This window comes from Pleurodeles waltl, chromosome 12 (assembly GCF_031143425.1).
Source record: "Pleurodeles waltl isolate 20211129_DDA chromosome 12, aPleWal1.hap1.20221129, whole genome shotgun sequence".
Classification (NCBI taxonomy): domain Eukaryota; kingdom Metazoa; phylum Chordata; class Amphibia; order Caudata; family Salamandridae; genus Pleurodeles; species Pleurodeles waltl.
Window position 1 is genome coordinate 655,521,322 of NC_090451.1, and position 16,120 is coordinate 655,537,441.

General features: G+C 48.2%; 1 protein-coding gene across 3 annotated transcripts in view; it reads left to right on the forward strand.

Moving 5' to 3' along the window:
- SELENBP1 (selenium binding protein 1) overlaps positions 1–16,120 on the forward strand; it is a 104,488-nt gene that overhangs the window by 61,875 nt on the left and 26,493 nt on the right. For all 3 annotated transcript variants that reach the window (XM_069218343.1, XM_069218344.1, XM_069218345.1), the window contains exon 9: positions 14,606–14,727. In XM_069218343.1, coding sequence (XP_069074444.1) covers positions 14,606–14,727 — 122 coding nt within the window. The remainder of the gene's footprint in view (positions 1–14,605; positions 14,728–16,120) is intronic.

The window sequence follows — 16,120 nt, forward strand, 5'->3', positions numbered from 1 at the left end:
TTGGCTATTTGGAGCAGTTCGCGCTTAGGCCCTCATAACTTTTTGTTCACATAAGCTACCCATGCCAAATTTGCGTCCTTTTTTTCCAACATCCTAGGGATTCTAGAGGTACCCAGACTTTGTGGGTTCCCCAGAAGGAGGCCAAGAAATTAGCCAAAAAACAGTGAAAATTTCATTTTTTAAAAAAATTTTGGAAAAATGGGCTGCAGAAGAAGGCTTGTGGTTTTTTCCCTGAAAAGGGCATCAACAAAGGGTTTGCGGTGATAAAATCACCAGCTTCCCAGCTTTCAGGAACAGGCAGACTTGAATCAGAAAACCCAATTTTTCAACCCAATTTTGGCATTTTACTGGGACATACCCCATTTTTACGATTTTTTGTGCTTTCAGCCTCCTTCCAGTCAGTGACAGAAATGGGCATGAAACCAACGCTGGATCCCATAAACCGCAACATTTCTGAAAAGTAGACAAAATTCTGAATTTAGCAAGGGGTAATTTGTGTAGATCCTACAAGGGTTTCCTACAGAAAATAGCAACTGAAAAAGAAAAATATTGAAATTGAGGTGAAAAAAACATCAATTTTTCTCTAAGTTTTACTCTGTAACTTTTTCCTGCAATGTCAGATTTTCGAAAGCAATATACCGTTACGTCTGCTGGACTCTTCTGGTTGCGGGGATATATAGGGCTTGTAGGTTCATCAAGAACTCTAGGTACCCAGAGCCAATAAATGACCTGCACCCTGCAGTGGGTTTTCATTCTATGCCGGGTATACAGCAATTCATTTGCTGAAATATAAAGAGTAAAAAATAGCTATCAAGAAAACCTTTGTATTTCCAAAATGGGCACAAGATAAGGTGTTGAGAAGCAGTGGTTATTTGCACATCTCTGAATTCCGGGGTGCCCATACTAGCATGTGAATTACAGGGCATTTCTCAAATAGACGTCTTTTTTACACACTGTCTTACATTTGGAAGGGAAAAATGTAGAGAAAGACAAGGGGCAATAACACTTGTTTTGCTATTCTATGTTCCCCCAAGTCTCCCGATAAAAATGATACCTCACTTGTGTGGGTAGGCCTAGCGCCCGCGACAGGAAACGCCCCAAAGCGCAACGTGGACACATCACAGAAAACAGACCTGTTTTTAGCAAAGTGCCTACCTGTAGATTTTGGCCTCTAGCTCAGCCGCCACCTAGGGAAACCTACCAAACCTGTGCATTTCTGAAAACTAGAGACCTAGGGGAATCCAAGATGGGGTGATTTGTGTGGCTCGGACCAGGTTCTGTTACCCAGAATCCTTTGCACACCTCAAAATTTGGCTAAAAAAACACATGTTCCTCACATTTCTGTGGCAGAAAGTTCTGGAATCTGAGAGGAGCCACAAATTTCCTTCCACCCAGCGTTCCCCCACGTCTCCCGATAAAAATGATACCTCACTTGTGTGGGTAGGCCTAGCGCCCGCGACAGGAAACACCCCAAAGCGCAATGTGGACAATTCACAGAAAACAGACCTGTTTTTAGCAAAGTGCCTACCTGTAGATTTTGGCCTCTAGCTCAGCCGCCACCTAGGGAAACCTACCAAACCTGTGCATTTCTGAAAACTAGAGACCTAGGGGAATCCAAGATGGGGTGATTTGTGTGGCTCGGACCAGGTTCTGTTACCCAGAATCCTTTGCAAAGCTCAAAAATTGGCTAAAAAAACACATGTTCCTCACATTTCTGTGGCAGAAAGTGCTGGAATCTGAGAGGAGCCACAAATGTCCTTCCTCCCAGCGTTCCCCCACGTCTCCCGATAAAAATGATACCTCACTTGTGTGGGTAGGCCTAGCGCCCGCAACAGGAAACGCCCCAAAGCGCAACGTGGACACATCACAGAAAACAGACCTGTTTTTAGCAAAGTGCCTACCTGTAGATTTTGGCCTCTAGCTCAGCCGCCACCTAGGGAAACCTACCAAACCTGTGCATTTCTGAAAACTAGAGACCTAGGGGAATCCAAGATGGGGTGATTTGTGTGGCTCGGACCAGGTTCTGTTACCCAGAATCCTTTGCAAAGCTCAAAAATTGGCTAAAAAAACACATGTTCCTCACATTTCTGTGGCAGAAAGTTCTGGAATCTGAGAGGAGCCACAAATTTCCTTCCACCCAGCGTTCCCCCACGTCTCCCGATAAAAATGATACCTCACTTGTGTGGGTAGGCCTAGCGCCCGCGACAGGAAACGCCCCAAAGCGCAACGTGGACACCACCAAAATTTTGGAAGAAAACAGAGGTGTTTTTTGCGAAGTGACTACCTGTAGATTTTGGCCTCTAGCTCAGCCGGCACCTAGGGAAACCTACCAAACCTGTACATTTCTGAAAACTAGAGACCTAGGGGAATCCAAGGAGGGGTGACTGGCGGGGCTCGGACCAGGTTCTGTTACCCAGAATCCTTTGCAAAGCTCAAAAATTGGCTAAAAAAACACATGTTCCTCACATTTCTGTGGCAGAAAGTTCTGGAATCTGGGAGGAGCCACAAATTTCCTTCCACCCAGCGTTCCCCCAAGTCTCCCGATAAAAATGATACCTCACTTGCGTGGGTAGGCCTAGCGCCCGCGACAGGAAACGCCCCAAAGCGCAACGTGGACACCACCATAATTTTGGAAGAAAACAGAGGTGTTTTTTGCGAAGTGACTACCTGTAGATTTTGGCCTCTAGCTCAGCCGGCACCTAGGGAAACCTACCAAACCTGTACATTTCTGAAAACTAGAGACCTAGGGGAATCCAAGGAGGGGTGACTGGCGGGGTTCGGACCAGGTTCTGTTACCCAGAATCCTTTGCAAAGCTCAAAAATTGGCTAAAAAAACACATGTTCCTCACATTTCTGTGGCAGAAAGTTCTGGAATCCGAGAGGAGCCACAAATTTCCTTCCACCCAGCGTTCCCCCACGTCTCCCGATAAAAATGATACCTCACTTGTGTGGGTAGGCCTAGCGCCCGCGACAGGAAACGCCCCAAAGCGCAACGTGGACACATCACAGAAAACAGACCTGTTTTTAGCAAAGTGCCTACCTGTAGATTTTGGCCTCTAGCTCAGCCGCCACCTAGGGAAACCTACCAAACCTGTGCATTTCTGAAAACTAGAGACCTAGGGGAATCCAAGGAGGGGTGACTGGCGGGGCTCGGACCAGGTTCTGTTACCCAGAATCCTTTGCAAAGCTCAAAATTGGCTAAAAAAACACATGTTCCTCACATTTCTGTGGCAGAAAGTGCTGGAATCTGAGAGGAGCCACAAATGTCCTTCCACCCAGCGTTCCCCCACGTCTCCCGATAAAAATGATACCTCACTTGTGTGGGTAGGCCTAGCGCCCGCGACAGGAAACGCCCCAAAGCGCAACGTGGACACATCACAGAAAACAGACCTGTTTTTAGCAAAGTGCCTACCTGTAGATTTTGGCCTCTAGCTCAGCCGCCACCTAGGGAAACCTACCAAACCTGTGCATTTCTGAAAACTAGAGACCTAGGGGAATCCAAGGAGGGGTGACTGGCGGGGCTCGGACCAGGTTCTGTTACCCAGAATCCTTTGCAAAGCTCAAAAATTGGCTAAAAAAACACATGTTCCTCACATTTCTGTGGCAGAAAGTTCTGGAATCTGGGAGGAGCCACAAATTTCCTTCCACCCAGCGTTCCCCCAAGTCTCCCGATAAAAATGATACCTCACTTGCGTGGGTAGGCCTAGCGCCCGCGACAGGAAACGCCCCAAAGCGCAACGTGGACACCACCAAAATTTTGGAAGAAAACAGAGGTGTTTTTTGCGAAGTGACTACCTGTAGATTTTGGCCTCTAGCTCAGCCGGCACCTAGGGAAACCTACCAAACCTGTACATTTCTGAAAACTAGAGACCTAGGGGAATCCAAGGAGGGGTGACTGGCGGGGCTCGGACCAGGTTCTGTTACCCAGAATCCTTTGCAAAGCTCAAAAATTGGCTAAAAAAACACATGTTCCTCACATTTCTGTGGCAGAAAGTTCTGGAATCCGAGAGGAGCCACAAATTTCCTTCCACCCAGCGTTCCCCCACGTCTCCCGATAAAAATGATACCTCACTTGTGTGGGTAGGCCTAGCGCCCGCGACAGGAAACGCCCCAAAGCGCAACGTGGACACATCACAGAAAACAGACCTGTTTTTAGCAAAGTGCCTACCTGTAGATTTTGGCCTCTAGCTCAGCCGCCACCTAGGGAAACCTACCAAACCTGTGCATTTCTGAAAACTAGAGACCTAGGGGAATCCAAGGAGGGGTGACTGGCGGGGCTCGGACCAGGTTCTGTTACCCAGAATCCTTTGCAAAGCTCAAAAATTGGCTAAAAAAACACATGTTCCTCACATTTCTGTGGCAGAAAGTTCTGGAATCTGGGAGGAGCCACAAATTTCCTTCCACCCAGCGTTCCCCCAAGTCTCCCGATAAAAATGATACCTCACTTGCGTGGGTTGGCCTAGCGCCCGCGACAGGAAACGCCCCAAAGCGCAACGTGGACACCACCAAAATTTTGGAAGAAAACAGAGGTGTTTTTTGCGAAGTGACTACCTGTAGATTTTGGCCTCTAGCTCAGCCGGCACCTAGGGAAACCTACCAAACCTGTACATTTCTGAAAACTAGAGACCTAGGGGAATCCAAGGAGGGGTGACTGGCGGGGCTCGGACCAGGTTCTGTTACCCAGAATCCTTTGCAAAGCTCAAAAATTGGCTAAAAAAACACATGTTCCTCACATTTCTGTGGCAGAAAGTTCTGGAATCCGAGAGGAGCCACAAATTTCCTTCCACCCAGCGTTCCCCCACGTCTCCCGATAAAAATGATACCTCACTTGTGTGGGTAGGCCTAGCGCCCGCGACAGGAAACGCCCCAAAGCGCAACGTGGACACATCACAGAAAACAGACCTGTTTTTAGCAAAGTGCCTACCTGTAGATTTTGGCCTCTAGCTCAGCCGCCACCTAGGGAAACCTACCAAACCTGTGCATTTCTGAAAACTAGAGACCTAGGGGAATCCAAGGAGGGGTGACTGGCGGGGCTCGGACCAGGTTCTGTTACCCAGAATCCTTTGCAAAGCTCAAAAATTGGCTAAAAAAACACATGTTCCTCACATTTCTGTGGCAGAAAGTTCTGGAATCTGGGAGGAGCCACAAATTTCCTTCCACCCAGCGTTCCCCCAAGTCTCCCGATAAAAATGATACCTCACTTGCGTGGGTAGGCCTAGCGCCCGCGACAGGAAACGCCCCAAAGCGCAACGTGGACACCACCAAAATTTTGGAAGAAAACAGAGGTGTTTTTTGCGAAGTGACTACCTGTAGATTTTGGCCTCTAGCTCAGCCGGCACCTAGGGAAACCTACCAAACCTGTACATTTCTGAAAACTAGAGACCTAGGGGAATCCAAGGAGGGGTGACTGGCGGGGCTCGGACCAGGTTCTGTTACCCAGAATCCTTTGCAAAGCTCAAAAATTGGCTAAAAAAACACATGTTCCTCACATTTCTGTGGCAGAAAGTTCTGGAATCTGGGAGGAGCCACAAATTTCCTTCCACCCAGCGTTCCCCCAAGTCTCCCGATAAAAATGATACCTCACTTGCGTGGGTAGGCCTAGCGCCCGCGACAGGAAACGCCCCAAAGCGCAACGTGGACACCACCAAAATTTTGGAAGAAAACAGAGGTGTTTTTTGCGAAGTGACTACCTGTAGATTTTGGCCTCTAGCTCAGCCGGCACCTAGGGAAACCTACCAAACCTGTACATTTCTGAAAACTAGAGACCTAGGGGAATCCAAGGAGGGGTGACTGGCGGGGCTCGGACCAGGTTCTGTTACCCAGAATCCTTTGCAAAGCTCAAAAATTGGCTAAAAAAACATATGTTCCTCACATTTCTGTGGCAGAAAGTTCTGGAATCTGAGAGGAGCCACAAATTTCCTTCCACCCAGCGTTCCCCCACGTCTCCCGATAAAAATGATACCTCACTTGTGTGGGTAGGCCTAGCGCCCGCGACAGGAAACGCCCCAAAGCGCAACGTGGACACATCACAGAAAACAGACCTGTTTTTAGCAAAGTGCCTACCTGTAGATTTTGGCCTCTAGCTCAGCCGCCACCTAGGTAAACCTACCAAACCTGTGCATTTCTGAAAACTAGAGACCTAGGGGAATCCAAGATGGGGGTGATTTGTGTGGCTCGGACCAGGTTCTGTTACCCAGAATCCTTTGCAAACCTCAAAATTTGGCTAAAAAAACACATGTTCCTCACATTTCTGTGGCAGAAAGTTCTGGAATCTGAGAGGGGCCACAAATTTCCTTCCACCCAGCGTTCCCCCACGTCTCCCGATAAAAATGATACCTCACTTGTGTGGGTAGGCCTAGCGCCCGCGACAGGAAACGCCCCAAAGCGCAGCGTGGACACATCACATTTTTTCATTGAAAACAGTGCCTACCTGTAGTTTTTGGCCTGTAGCTCAGCCAGCACCTAGGGAAACCTACCAAACCTGTGCATTTCTGAAAACTAGAGACGTAGGGGAATCCAAGATGGGGTCACTTGAGGGGCTCTGACCAGGTTCTGTTACCCAGAATCCTTTCCAAACCTCAAATATTGGCTAAAAAAATGCATTTTTCACACATTTCGGTGACAGAAAGTTCTGGAATCTGAGTGGAGCCACAAATTTCCTTCCACCCAGCGTTCCCCCAAGTCTCCCGATAAAAATGATACCTCAGTTGTGTGGGTGGGCCAGGTGCCTCCAACAGAATAAGGCCCAAAACTTGTAGAGATACAGGGGATAGTACTGCGAGTTTATAAGGACATATTCTTTTATACATCTTTAGACTGACTCTGCTTTGGGGACCCACATACGTGAGGTGTCATTTTATTTGGGAGACTGAGGGGAACACTGGGGAGTAGGAATTTTGTGCTGGAGTGGTGATCGTACGAAGAAAAGTCAGGAAAATATGCTTTTTTTAAGCACATTTTGAGGTTTACAGAGGAGTCTGGGTAAGAAAATGTTGGGGGATCCACGCAAGCCACTCCTCCCTAGACTCCTTGGGGTGTCTAGTTTTAATAAATGTCTGGGTTTGGTAGGTTTCCCTAGATGAAGGCCGCACACAGGACCAAAAACATAGGTGCCCTCTCCCCCCCCCAAACACAGGTAGTTTTGTAATATATCGTTTTGATGTGCCCACATACGTCCGTGATGTGCCAAACACTAAAATTTTGAAAAGAAACACACTTAGGTTATGTGAAAAAGACCCCTCACCCACCAACCAAGTTGGTGGCATGCTTCATCATCGGGGTCCCACCTGAGGCACCTAGCGTGTCATAGGTGTGCTGCGACGCCTGATTACAGCGGAGCAGGTTTGGTCATTTTTACCACACATACTGGTTGGATTTGGCACGAGGGTGAGTGATGGTTCAGTGGATCAAATTTTACTAACAAGAGCTTTCACAAAAATGAAAAGCACTGTTAGTAACTGAAAGGCAAAAAACTGAACCAATGACTCTCAGCTCGTGAGCTGTAAAGCCGCGACAAGGCACCAACCGCTTTACAGTCCATTCACACAACTTTCATACATGACACACACAAGGCCATTCACACCGCCAGCCACGGGCCCAGCACATTACAACACTCACATCGACAGACAGCGCCACTCAAGGGCCCATCACTTACATACGCCCACATGCCTGATACAACAATCACACCAGCTGATGGGAGTGTGTGGACTGGTGTTTGGCTGGCAGTGTGTTGCAGTAGCCAACATCAAGTCAATATGTACAGTCTCAGCCAAGCCCCACTCCACACACAATGGCATCATATATTTTTTTTTTTTTTTAAACAGAGGAACCCCTAACTAAGTAGAAAGAATTACAAAACAACAAACACAAAAGCTCTAACTAACAACATGACAGAAATGCTAACCATGAAACTAAACACATGAAAATACAAAACAGACATGAGTTTACACTCATGGTTGTTCCCAGAAATTCTTCTGGGTGTGGTAATTCTTAAAACAAGCACCGACACACAGCCCAGGCTTTGAAGGACAATCTGGGCAGTACATTCGAGACTCCCTCCGGATACCTCTTCGAAAACACACTCTACATTTCTTAGCTGGAAAGTCTTTTTTGGGTGTGGGAGGAATGTGCTCAGCAAAGTGGCGATCTTTCAATCTAGCCACATCCTCCACCACTGCTTCTCTAGGAACTCTGGCCTGTTCCACCACAATAAGGCTCTCTATCACTGACTCCTGAAATTTCACAAATGTCATCTTTGAGTCTGGAGACCTATCCCTAAACACAATAAAAGCATTGAAGGTTGCTAAGTGGAAGAGGTGAAGTGCTAACTTCTTATACCAAACATAAGACTTACGAATAGCAGTATAAGGTTCCAACCTCTGGTCAACTCTATCTACACCTCCCATGTGCTTATTATAATCTAAAATGCACACAGGTTTGCGCACTTCAGCAACCTGGCCCCAAACAGTCACAGGGGAAGTACTCTCATCATGGATGGTACTTAGCATGTAGACATCCCTCTTGTCTGAAAATTTCAAAGCTAGCAGCTCCTCGTTCCGCAAGGCACAGCACTGTCCCCTCTCAAGTTTTTTACAGACAAGCTCCCTTGGATAGCCTTTCCGGTTAGAACGGATTGTGCCACAAGCAACTGTGTCCACTCTAAACAATTCCTTGAACAACTGCACACCAGTGTAGAAGTTATCTACATACAAATGGTGACCTTTGTTGAACAGTCGTCTACCAAGATCCCACACTATTTTCTCAGTAACTCCAAAAGTGGGAGGACAACCAGGGGGGTCAATATTGGAATCCCTACCAGTGTACACACGGAAACTATACACATATCCTGTCCTACTTTCAGACAGCATATACAATTTAATTCCATATCGTGCCCTTTTGCTAGGAATGTACTGCCTAAAAACCAAACGACCCTTGAAGAGGACCAAAGACTCGTCCACACTTATCTCTTTGCCTGGAACATAGACCTCCGAAAACCGATCTACAAAATGATCAAGGACAGGCCTAATCTTAAAAAGACGGTCAGAATCTGGGTGATCTCGTGGCAAGGCTAATGCATTGTCAACAAAATGCAGCATCCTAAGAAGAAGCAAATACCGATTACGACTCATGGTAGCTGGAAATATAGCTGTTGCCATCAAGGGACTAGTAGACCAATAAGAAGCCAGTGACGGCTTCCTTATCAACCCCATCAAAAAAGTCAAACCCAAAAACTTTTTTAGCTCCTCCAAATTTGTGGGAATCCACTGGGCAGCTCTAGAGTGTGGCCTAAGTCTAGCAGCGTTGTCCCTCAAATGCTGCTCCGCATACAAATTAGTCTGCTCAACAATCTCTTCCAAAAACACATCATCCATGAATAACTCAAAGAAATTGATAGGCATAAAGTTCTCTGTATTGGCGTTACACCCCGGGAGACCAGTAAAGGCAGGCAACTCTGGCTGCTCCATGTTTGGGGCAACCCAGACATCAGGTCTTCTAACGGGAAACCTTTCAGCCCCAGGTTGCTGCACTATTGGCACATCAATGTCCTCCTCTAAAACAGAACCTTCATCTGCACTGAGTGTGGCTTCATCATCAGAAGATTCCCCTCCAACAGAAACATCACTGCCAGAATCTCTGACTTCCTCCTCTGCCTCAGATGCAGAGTCCGTCTCATAGTCATGATCAGACTGTGACTCAAAAAGCATACCAACCACCTGCTGAGCGGTCATCCTGCGGCTAGCCATGATCTCTCCTGCTAAAATTAACTGGACAAATTCACCACCAACAACCAGCACTGTGTAAGACAAGTAACAAAGTGTAGCTTTGTTAGTAAGAGTTACAAATTCAAAAACTATACCGCTCACTTGCCTGAAAAAGCTTGATTCACCAGCAACTACACAGCAATCACCAATGATATCCCACTAAAAAGAAAGAAAGAAAGGCAAATTAGAAATAAGACAAAACAAATATCATTGTGCACAAACCTAAGGACAATTTCACACACAATCCTGCATTTAGTACACCCCCTACAAACATGTCATTCATGCATGGCAACAATACTCCTTTGGAGTAAATTGTTTTTACTTACCTAAAACATGCAACTGTGCAAACTGCAGGTCAACCACCGCCAAAACCGCAAGGAGCCACAGCAAATAAAGCAAAAGCTTTGAACTAGAACAAAAAGGAGGAAAACATTTTTTATCACAAATGCAAAGACTTCTTCAGTTGACAAACACCCCACCATCAAACATTTTAGAAATTGGTGCCTAAGTGGATTCTGCCATAGGGGCAGATGGGCCTACTAAAAAAATAGGCCTGTCTGCCCCAAGGAAGCCAAAAAATACCTTTAGTACTGTGTCCCCATGGAGAGCGACCCTTGCCAAAGGGGACAGCCCTCAAACAAAAAAAACACACACAACACTATCCCTGGTGCCTAAGTGGCTTCTGCCCCCTTGGGGGCAGGTGGTTCTAGAAAAATAGGCCCATCTGCCCCCAGGGGGGGCAGAAATGGCCAACAGGTCAATGCCCCCCTTGGGGGGGCGCCCGTGCCCAAGGGGACGCCCCCACACAAAAATAAACACATAAAAAAAAATCCCTGGCGTTCTAGTGGTTTCTGCCCTCCTTGGGGGCAGATCAACCTAAAAATAATAGGCTGATCTGTCTCCAAGGGGTGCAGAAATGGCCTGGGTACATGTGCCCCCAAAGTGGGGGGCGACCCTTGCCCAAGCCCCCCCCCATCCACTAACACACACACACACACACACTATCCCTGGTGTCTACGTGGCTTCTGCCCCCCTTGGGGGCAGGTGGGTCTAGAGAAATAGGCCCATCTGCCCCCAGGGGGGGGCAGAAATGGCCAACAGGTCAATGCCCCCCTTGGGGGGGCGCCCGTGCACAAGGGGACGCCCCCACACAAAAATAAACACATAAAAAAAAATCCCTGGCGTTCTAGTGGTTTCTGCCCCCCTTGGGGGCAGATCAGCCTAAAAATAATAGGCTGATCTGTCTCCAAGGGGTGCAGAAATGGCCTGGGTACATGTGCCCCCAAAGTGGGGGGCGACCCTTGCCCAAGCCCCCCCCCCATCCACTAACACACACACACACACTATCCCTGGTGTCTACGTGGCTTCTGCCCCCCTTGGGGGCACGTGGGTCTAGAAAAATAGGCCCATCTGCCCCCAGGGGGGGCAGAAATGGCCAACAGGTCAATGCCCCCCTTGGGGGGGCGCCCCGTGCCCAAGGGGACGCCCCCCCACAAAAATAAACACATAAAAAAACATCCCTGGCGTTCTAGTGGTTTCTGCCCCCCTTGGGGGCAGATCAGCCTAAAAATAATAGGCTGATCTGTCTCCAAGGGGTGCAGAAATGGCCTGGGTACATGTGCCCCCAAAGTGGGGGGCGACCCTTGCCCAAGCCCCCCCCCCATCCACTAACACACACACACACACACACTATCCCTGGTGTCTACGTGGCTTCTGCCCCCCTTGGGGGCAGGTGGGTCTAGAAAAATAGGCCCATCTGCCCCCAGGGGGGGCAGAAATGGCCAACAGGTCAATGCCCCCCTTGGGGGGGCGCCCCGTGCCCAAGGGGACGCCCCCCCACAAAAATAAACACATAAAAAAACATCCCTGGCGTTCTAGTGGTTTCTGCCCCCCTTGGGGGCAGATCAGCCTAAAAATAATAGGCTGATCTGTCTCCAAGGGGTGCAGAAATGGCCTGGGTACATGTGCCCCCAAAGTGGGGGGCGACCCTTGCCCAAGCCCCCCCCCCATCCACTAACACACACACACACTATCCCTGGTGTCTACGTGGCTTCTGCCCCCCTTGGGGGCAGGTGGGTCTAGAAAAATAGGCCCATCTGCCCCCAGGGGGGGCAGAAATGGCCAACAGGTCAATGCCCCCCTTGGGGGGGCGCCCCGTGCCCAAGGGGACGCCCCCCCACAAAAATAAACACATAAAAAAACATCCCTGGCGTTCTAGTGGTTTCTGCCCCCCTTGGGGGCAGATCAGCCTAAAAATAATAGGCTGATCTGTCTCCAAGGGGTGCAGAAATGGCCTGGGTACATGTGCCCCCAAAGTGGGGGGTGACCCTTGCCCAAACCCCCCCCCCCATCCACTAACACACACACACACACACACTATCCCTGGTGTCTACGTGGCTTCTGCCCCCCTTGGGGGCAGGTGGGTCTAGAAAAATAGGCCCATCTGCCCCCAGGGGGGGCAGAAATGGCCAACAGGTCAATGCCCCCCTTGGGGGGGCGCCCCGTGCCCAAGGGGACGCCCCCCCACAGAAATAAACACATAAAAAAACATCCCTGGCGTTCTAGTGGTTTCTGCCCCCCTTGGGGGCAGATCAGCCTAAAAATAATAGGCTGATCTGCCCTCAAGGGGGGCAGAAATGGCCCTAAAAGACATGCCCCCCAAAGGGGAGCGACCCTTGCCCAAGGGGGCGCCCCCCCATCCACTACACACACAATCCCTGGTGCCTAAGTGGCTTCTGCCCCCCTTGGGGGCAGATGGACCTAAAAAAAATAGGCCGATTTGCCCCCAAGGGGGGTAGAAAAGGCCAACAGTTCTCTGCCCCCTTGGGGGGGGCGCCCCTTGCCCAAGGGGGCACCCCCCCCCCACATAAATACACATAAAAATAAAAAAACCTGGTGATCTAGTGTTTTCTGCCCCCCTTGGGGGCAGATCTGGCTAAAAAGTAGCCAATCTGCCCTCAAGGGGGGCAGAAATGGCCCTAAAGGACATGCCCCCCACAGGGGAGCGACCCTTGCCCAAGGGGGCGCCCCCCCATTCACTACACACACAATCCCTGGTGCCTAAGTGGCTTCTGCCCCCCTTGGGGGCAGATGGACCTAAAAAAAATAGGCCTATCTGCCCCCAAGGGGGGCAGAAAAGGCCAACAGTTCTCTGCCCCCTTGGGGGGGCGCCCCTTGCCCAAGGGGACACCCCCCCCAACATAAATGCACAGAAAATAAAAATCCCTGGTGATCCAGTGGTTTCTGCCCCCCTTGGGGGCAGATCCGCCTAAAAAGTAGGCCAATCTGCCCCCAAGGGGGGCAGAAATGGCCGTAACAATTTGCCCCCACAAGGGGAGCGACCCTTGCCCAAGGGGCCGCTCCCCGCCAACAAGAAACAGAAAGTACAACAAAAAAAAAAAATCCCTGGTGTCTAGTGGGCATTCCTGCTGCACGATCGCAATGCGATCGGGCAGCAGGAATGCTCAAAGAGACACCGGGGGAAAGGAAAAGCCTTTCCTTTCCCCCGGTGCCTCTTTAGCCCAAACCCCCCACCCACCGGGAAGAGGAACTCACCTCTTCTCCGTTCGCCGCACAGGAAGCAAATGGCTTCCTGTGCGGCGAAATCCCCATAATGAAGTCAGCGCGCGATCGCGCGCTGACGTCATTATGGGGGGGTCGGGGGTGGAAGGGGAAGGGCTTCCCCTTCCATCCCTGACTTTGGGGGGGTGGGGGGAAGCACACAGAGGGAGCGAGAGCGCTCCCTCTGGGCTGTGTGCCGAGGACGTAGTGGTTACGTCCTCGGCACAGCAGCACTGTGCCGCGGGACGTAACCACTACGTCCGCGGCACAGAAGGGGTTAAGGAGGACTGTGTGGAATGCTTTGTGAGTGCGTGTCTGCTTGTTTCGTTGTGTGTGTGTGTGTGTGTGTTTGCTCAAGAATATATAGTATTGTGAAAAACGACAGCAAATAACAGTATGGCATTAGCAAGCTGCAAATATTACAAAACAAAATGTTAAAATATAATTGTGTTTCGCTTTCATTTTGTGTAACGAGTTAACTTTTTTTATTTAAACACATTTCTCATGTGTCTTGGTATGTGCTGCAACTGGTATATAAGTCATAACTTATCCTCATGTCTTGCTCTTAGCCCCACCCCTTGCCCCACCCACCACACTACAAGCTCATGTTCATGAGTACCTGCACTTATTTTTTCCCATTTAAAGCACTGAGTGCACCTACTTCACCCACATCACCTGCTCTGCTTAAAAAAAAAAAACATTTGCAAGGGCACAGGAAGAAAGGCAGTCTAGCGAGAGTTAAACATGGCTGGAGACATGTTATGAAGTGCGTTTTGTGTGCTGCTTACTATGACTGGCAAATTTTTATGGCTTTCATCGATTTTCATTTTGCATGTTATTTGTGGTTTTTCATTGAAACATATTCATAAATACATTAATAAAGCGAGGTTTATTTTAAAGTGATCCTTTAGCAGCTTGGAGCCTCCAATGTTGCTTGAAACGTGGTCCAATGCTTCCACAATTGTGTGCTTGAGGCTTTCTGTTTTGTTGTCTGTTGGATTCACTGGACTGGTCTGAGACCTCTCCCAGCACCACATCTTAAGAGGCAGGTTGATTGTGGCTGGTATATCCGCTCCTGTATGGAGTAGTATTGCTGTAACGCGCTCATGCAGGCGCCTTCTCCTGCTTCAGAGTGCTGTTGATCGAACTCGTATCAAGGTGAGCCTCCATCTCACTGCGACTTGCCCATGCGGCCCAGTATATTGGCCCCACTGCCTGCAGCTGGTCCTTGTATTGCCTGTGCCTCCCTTACTTACATGTGCCTTAATGCTTCCGTCACAAAGGTCTCATCACGGATATCCTGCTGTCTCTGGACGACCGCTTCTTGTACTTCAGTAACTGGCTGCACGGGGATATCCGTCAGTATGACGTAACGGACACCAAGAAGCCCAAACTGGTTGGACAGGTGAGGCCTCTGTTCTTTCGTTAGATAGTCGCATATTATTATTATTTTTTTGTTTGAATCTGTTTATTGAGTTTTGTATTTAAATCGTCACATTTAGTAATACAGTAGTAGCGTTGTCAGTGCTGAAACCATAGTACATGATAACAACGTCTGAACAATTATCAGATGACTAAATCTATAGTGACAGTGATTCTAAAATGAGCTTGATAGGCTAGTCGCCTATATTCGAGCAGGCAGACCCGCACATATAATGACCATTATGAAAAAAACAAGTCGTCAGACCATCAAATGCAAACAGCTGCCACCCCACCTCATGATTATTGTCTTAAAAGTTGACACATGATACCCTAGTAGTTAGGATTACAACAAATGATGTATATATAGAGGACATTATGTTATGTAATGTATTTAATGTCACAGTACTATTGTAGTGTTTGGTTCCTCTGTCATTCTGCGAGAATGTCTTCCCAGTAAGTTGCCATGGGATATTTCCGAAGTCCTAGTGTGTCTTCTCTGTGCAATGCCACTCTTTTGGCCTTAAACAGTCACATATTATAAGTAGGATATTCTTGGCTCTGATAAATACAGTAATCGGGCCGTATTGCACAGTAGTATATTGCACAGTTGAATATTCTCAACATTGCTACTCAGTATGATATTCTTAGTTATGTTAAACACTAGTATATTTTTGGCTGTTTTATACTGTAGGGTATTTTTGGATATGTAACGCAGTTCGATAGTCTCACCGCATTACATTTTAAGGGGTGGTCCTCTTCAGAAAGTTATCCTCAACCCAGTAAAATGCTGTCAGCTACTTTAGGCAGTAGGACAGTCATGACAGCATTACAGTAGGATACTCTTGGTTATAGTGTCAAATCGAAAATTATCAGCTGCGTTACAGCGTAAGATTTTCAGAAAAAATCAAAATTATGCAGCACATTCTCTGGCAGTATCATTTTTATCTATCCGAGTTAAAAAAACAATATGTTTGCAGCATGTGTTGCTGTAGATACATATGTTCTGCATATTCCTGCCATCTAGTGTTGTGCTCAGAAGTTGGCACGATGTTTTTCTTCAAAAACAGACTTTTGAGTCTCAAGGTGCCTTGTGACTCCTTCCTTAGTTGGCAATGTGCATGGGTACCAACCTGTTTTTTTCTTTTTTTCCACCATCGGGTTTGAACATATACTACTGGGGCGCCGAGTTTCATTGCTTTCCTGATGCCTCCACTCAACTAATAACTATATAATGCAGTTCAATTAGTAGGGGAAACTTTTTTGTCCACAGTCGCCTCGATGACCGATTTCAGAGGCCGACTCATCCACTGACTCCCAACTGAATGGCTTTGAGCCTTCCCCAAGCCGTAAAAATCTTCGACGCTGAAAATACCCTC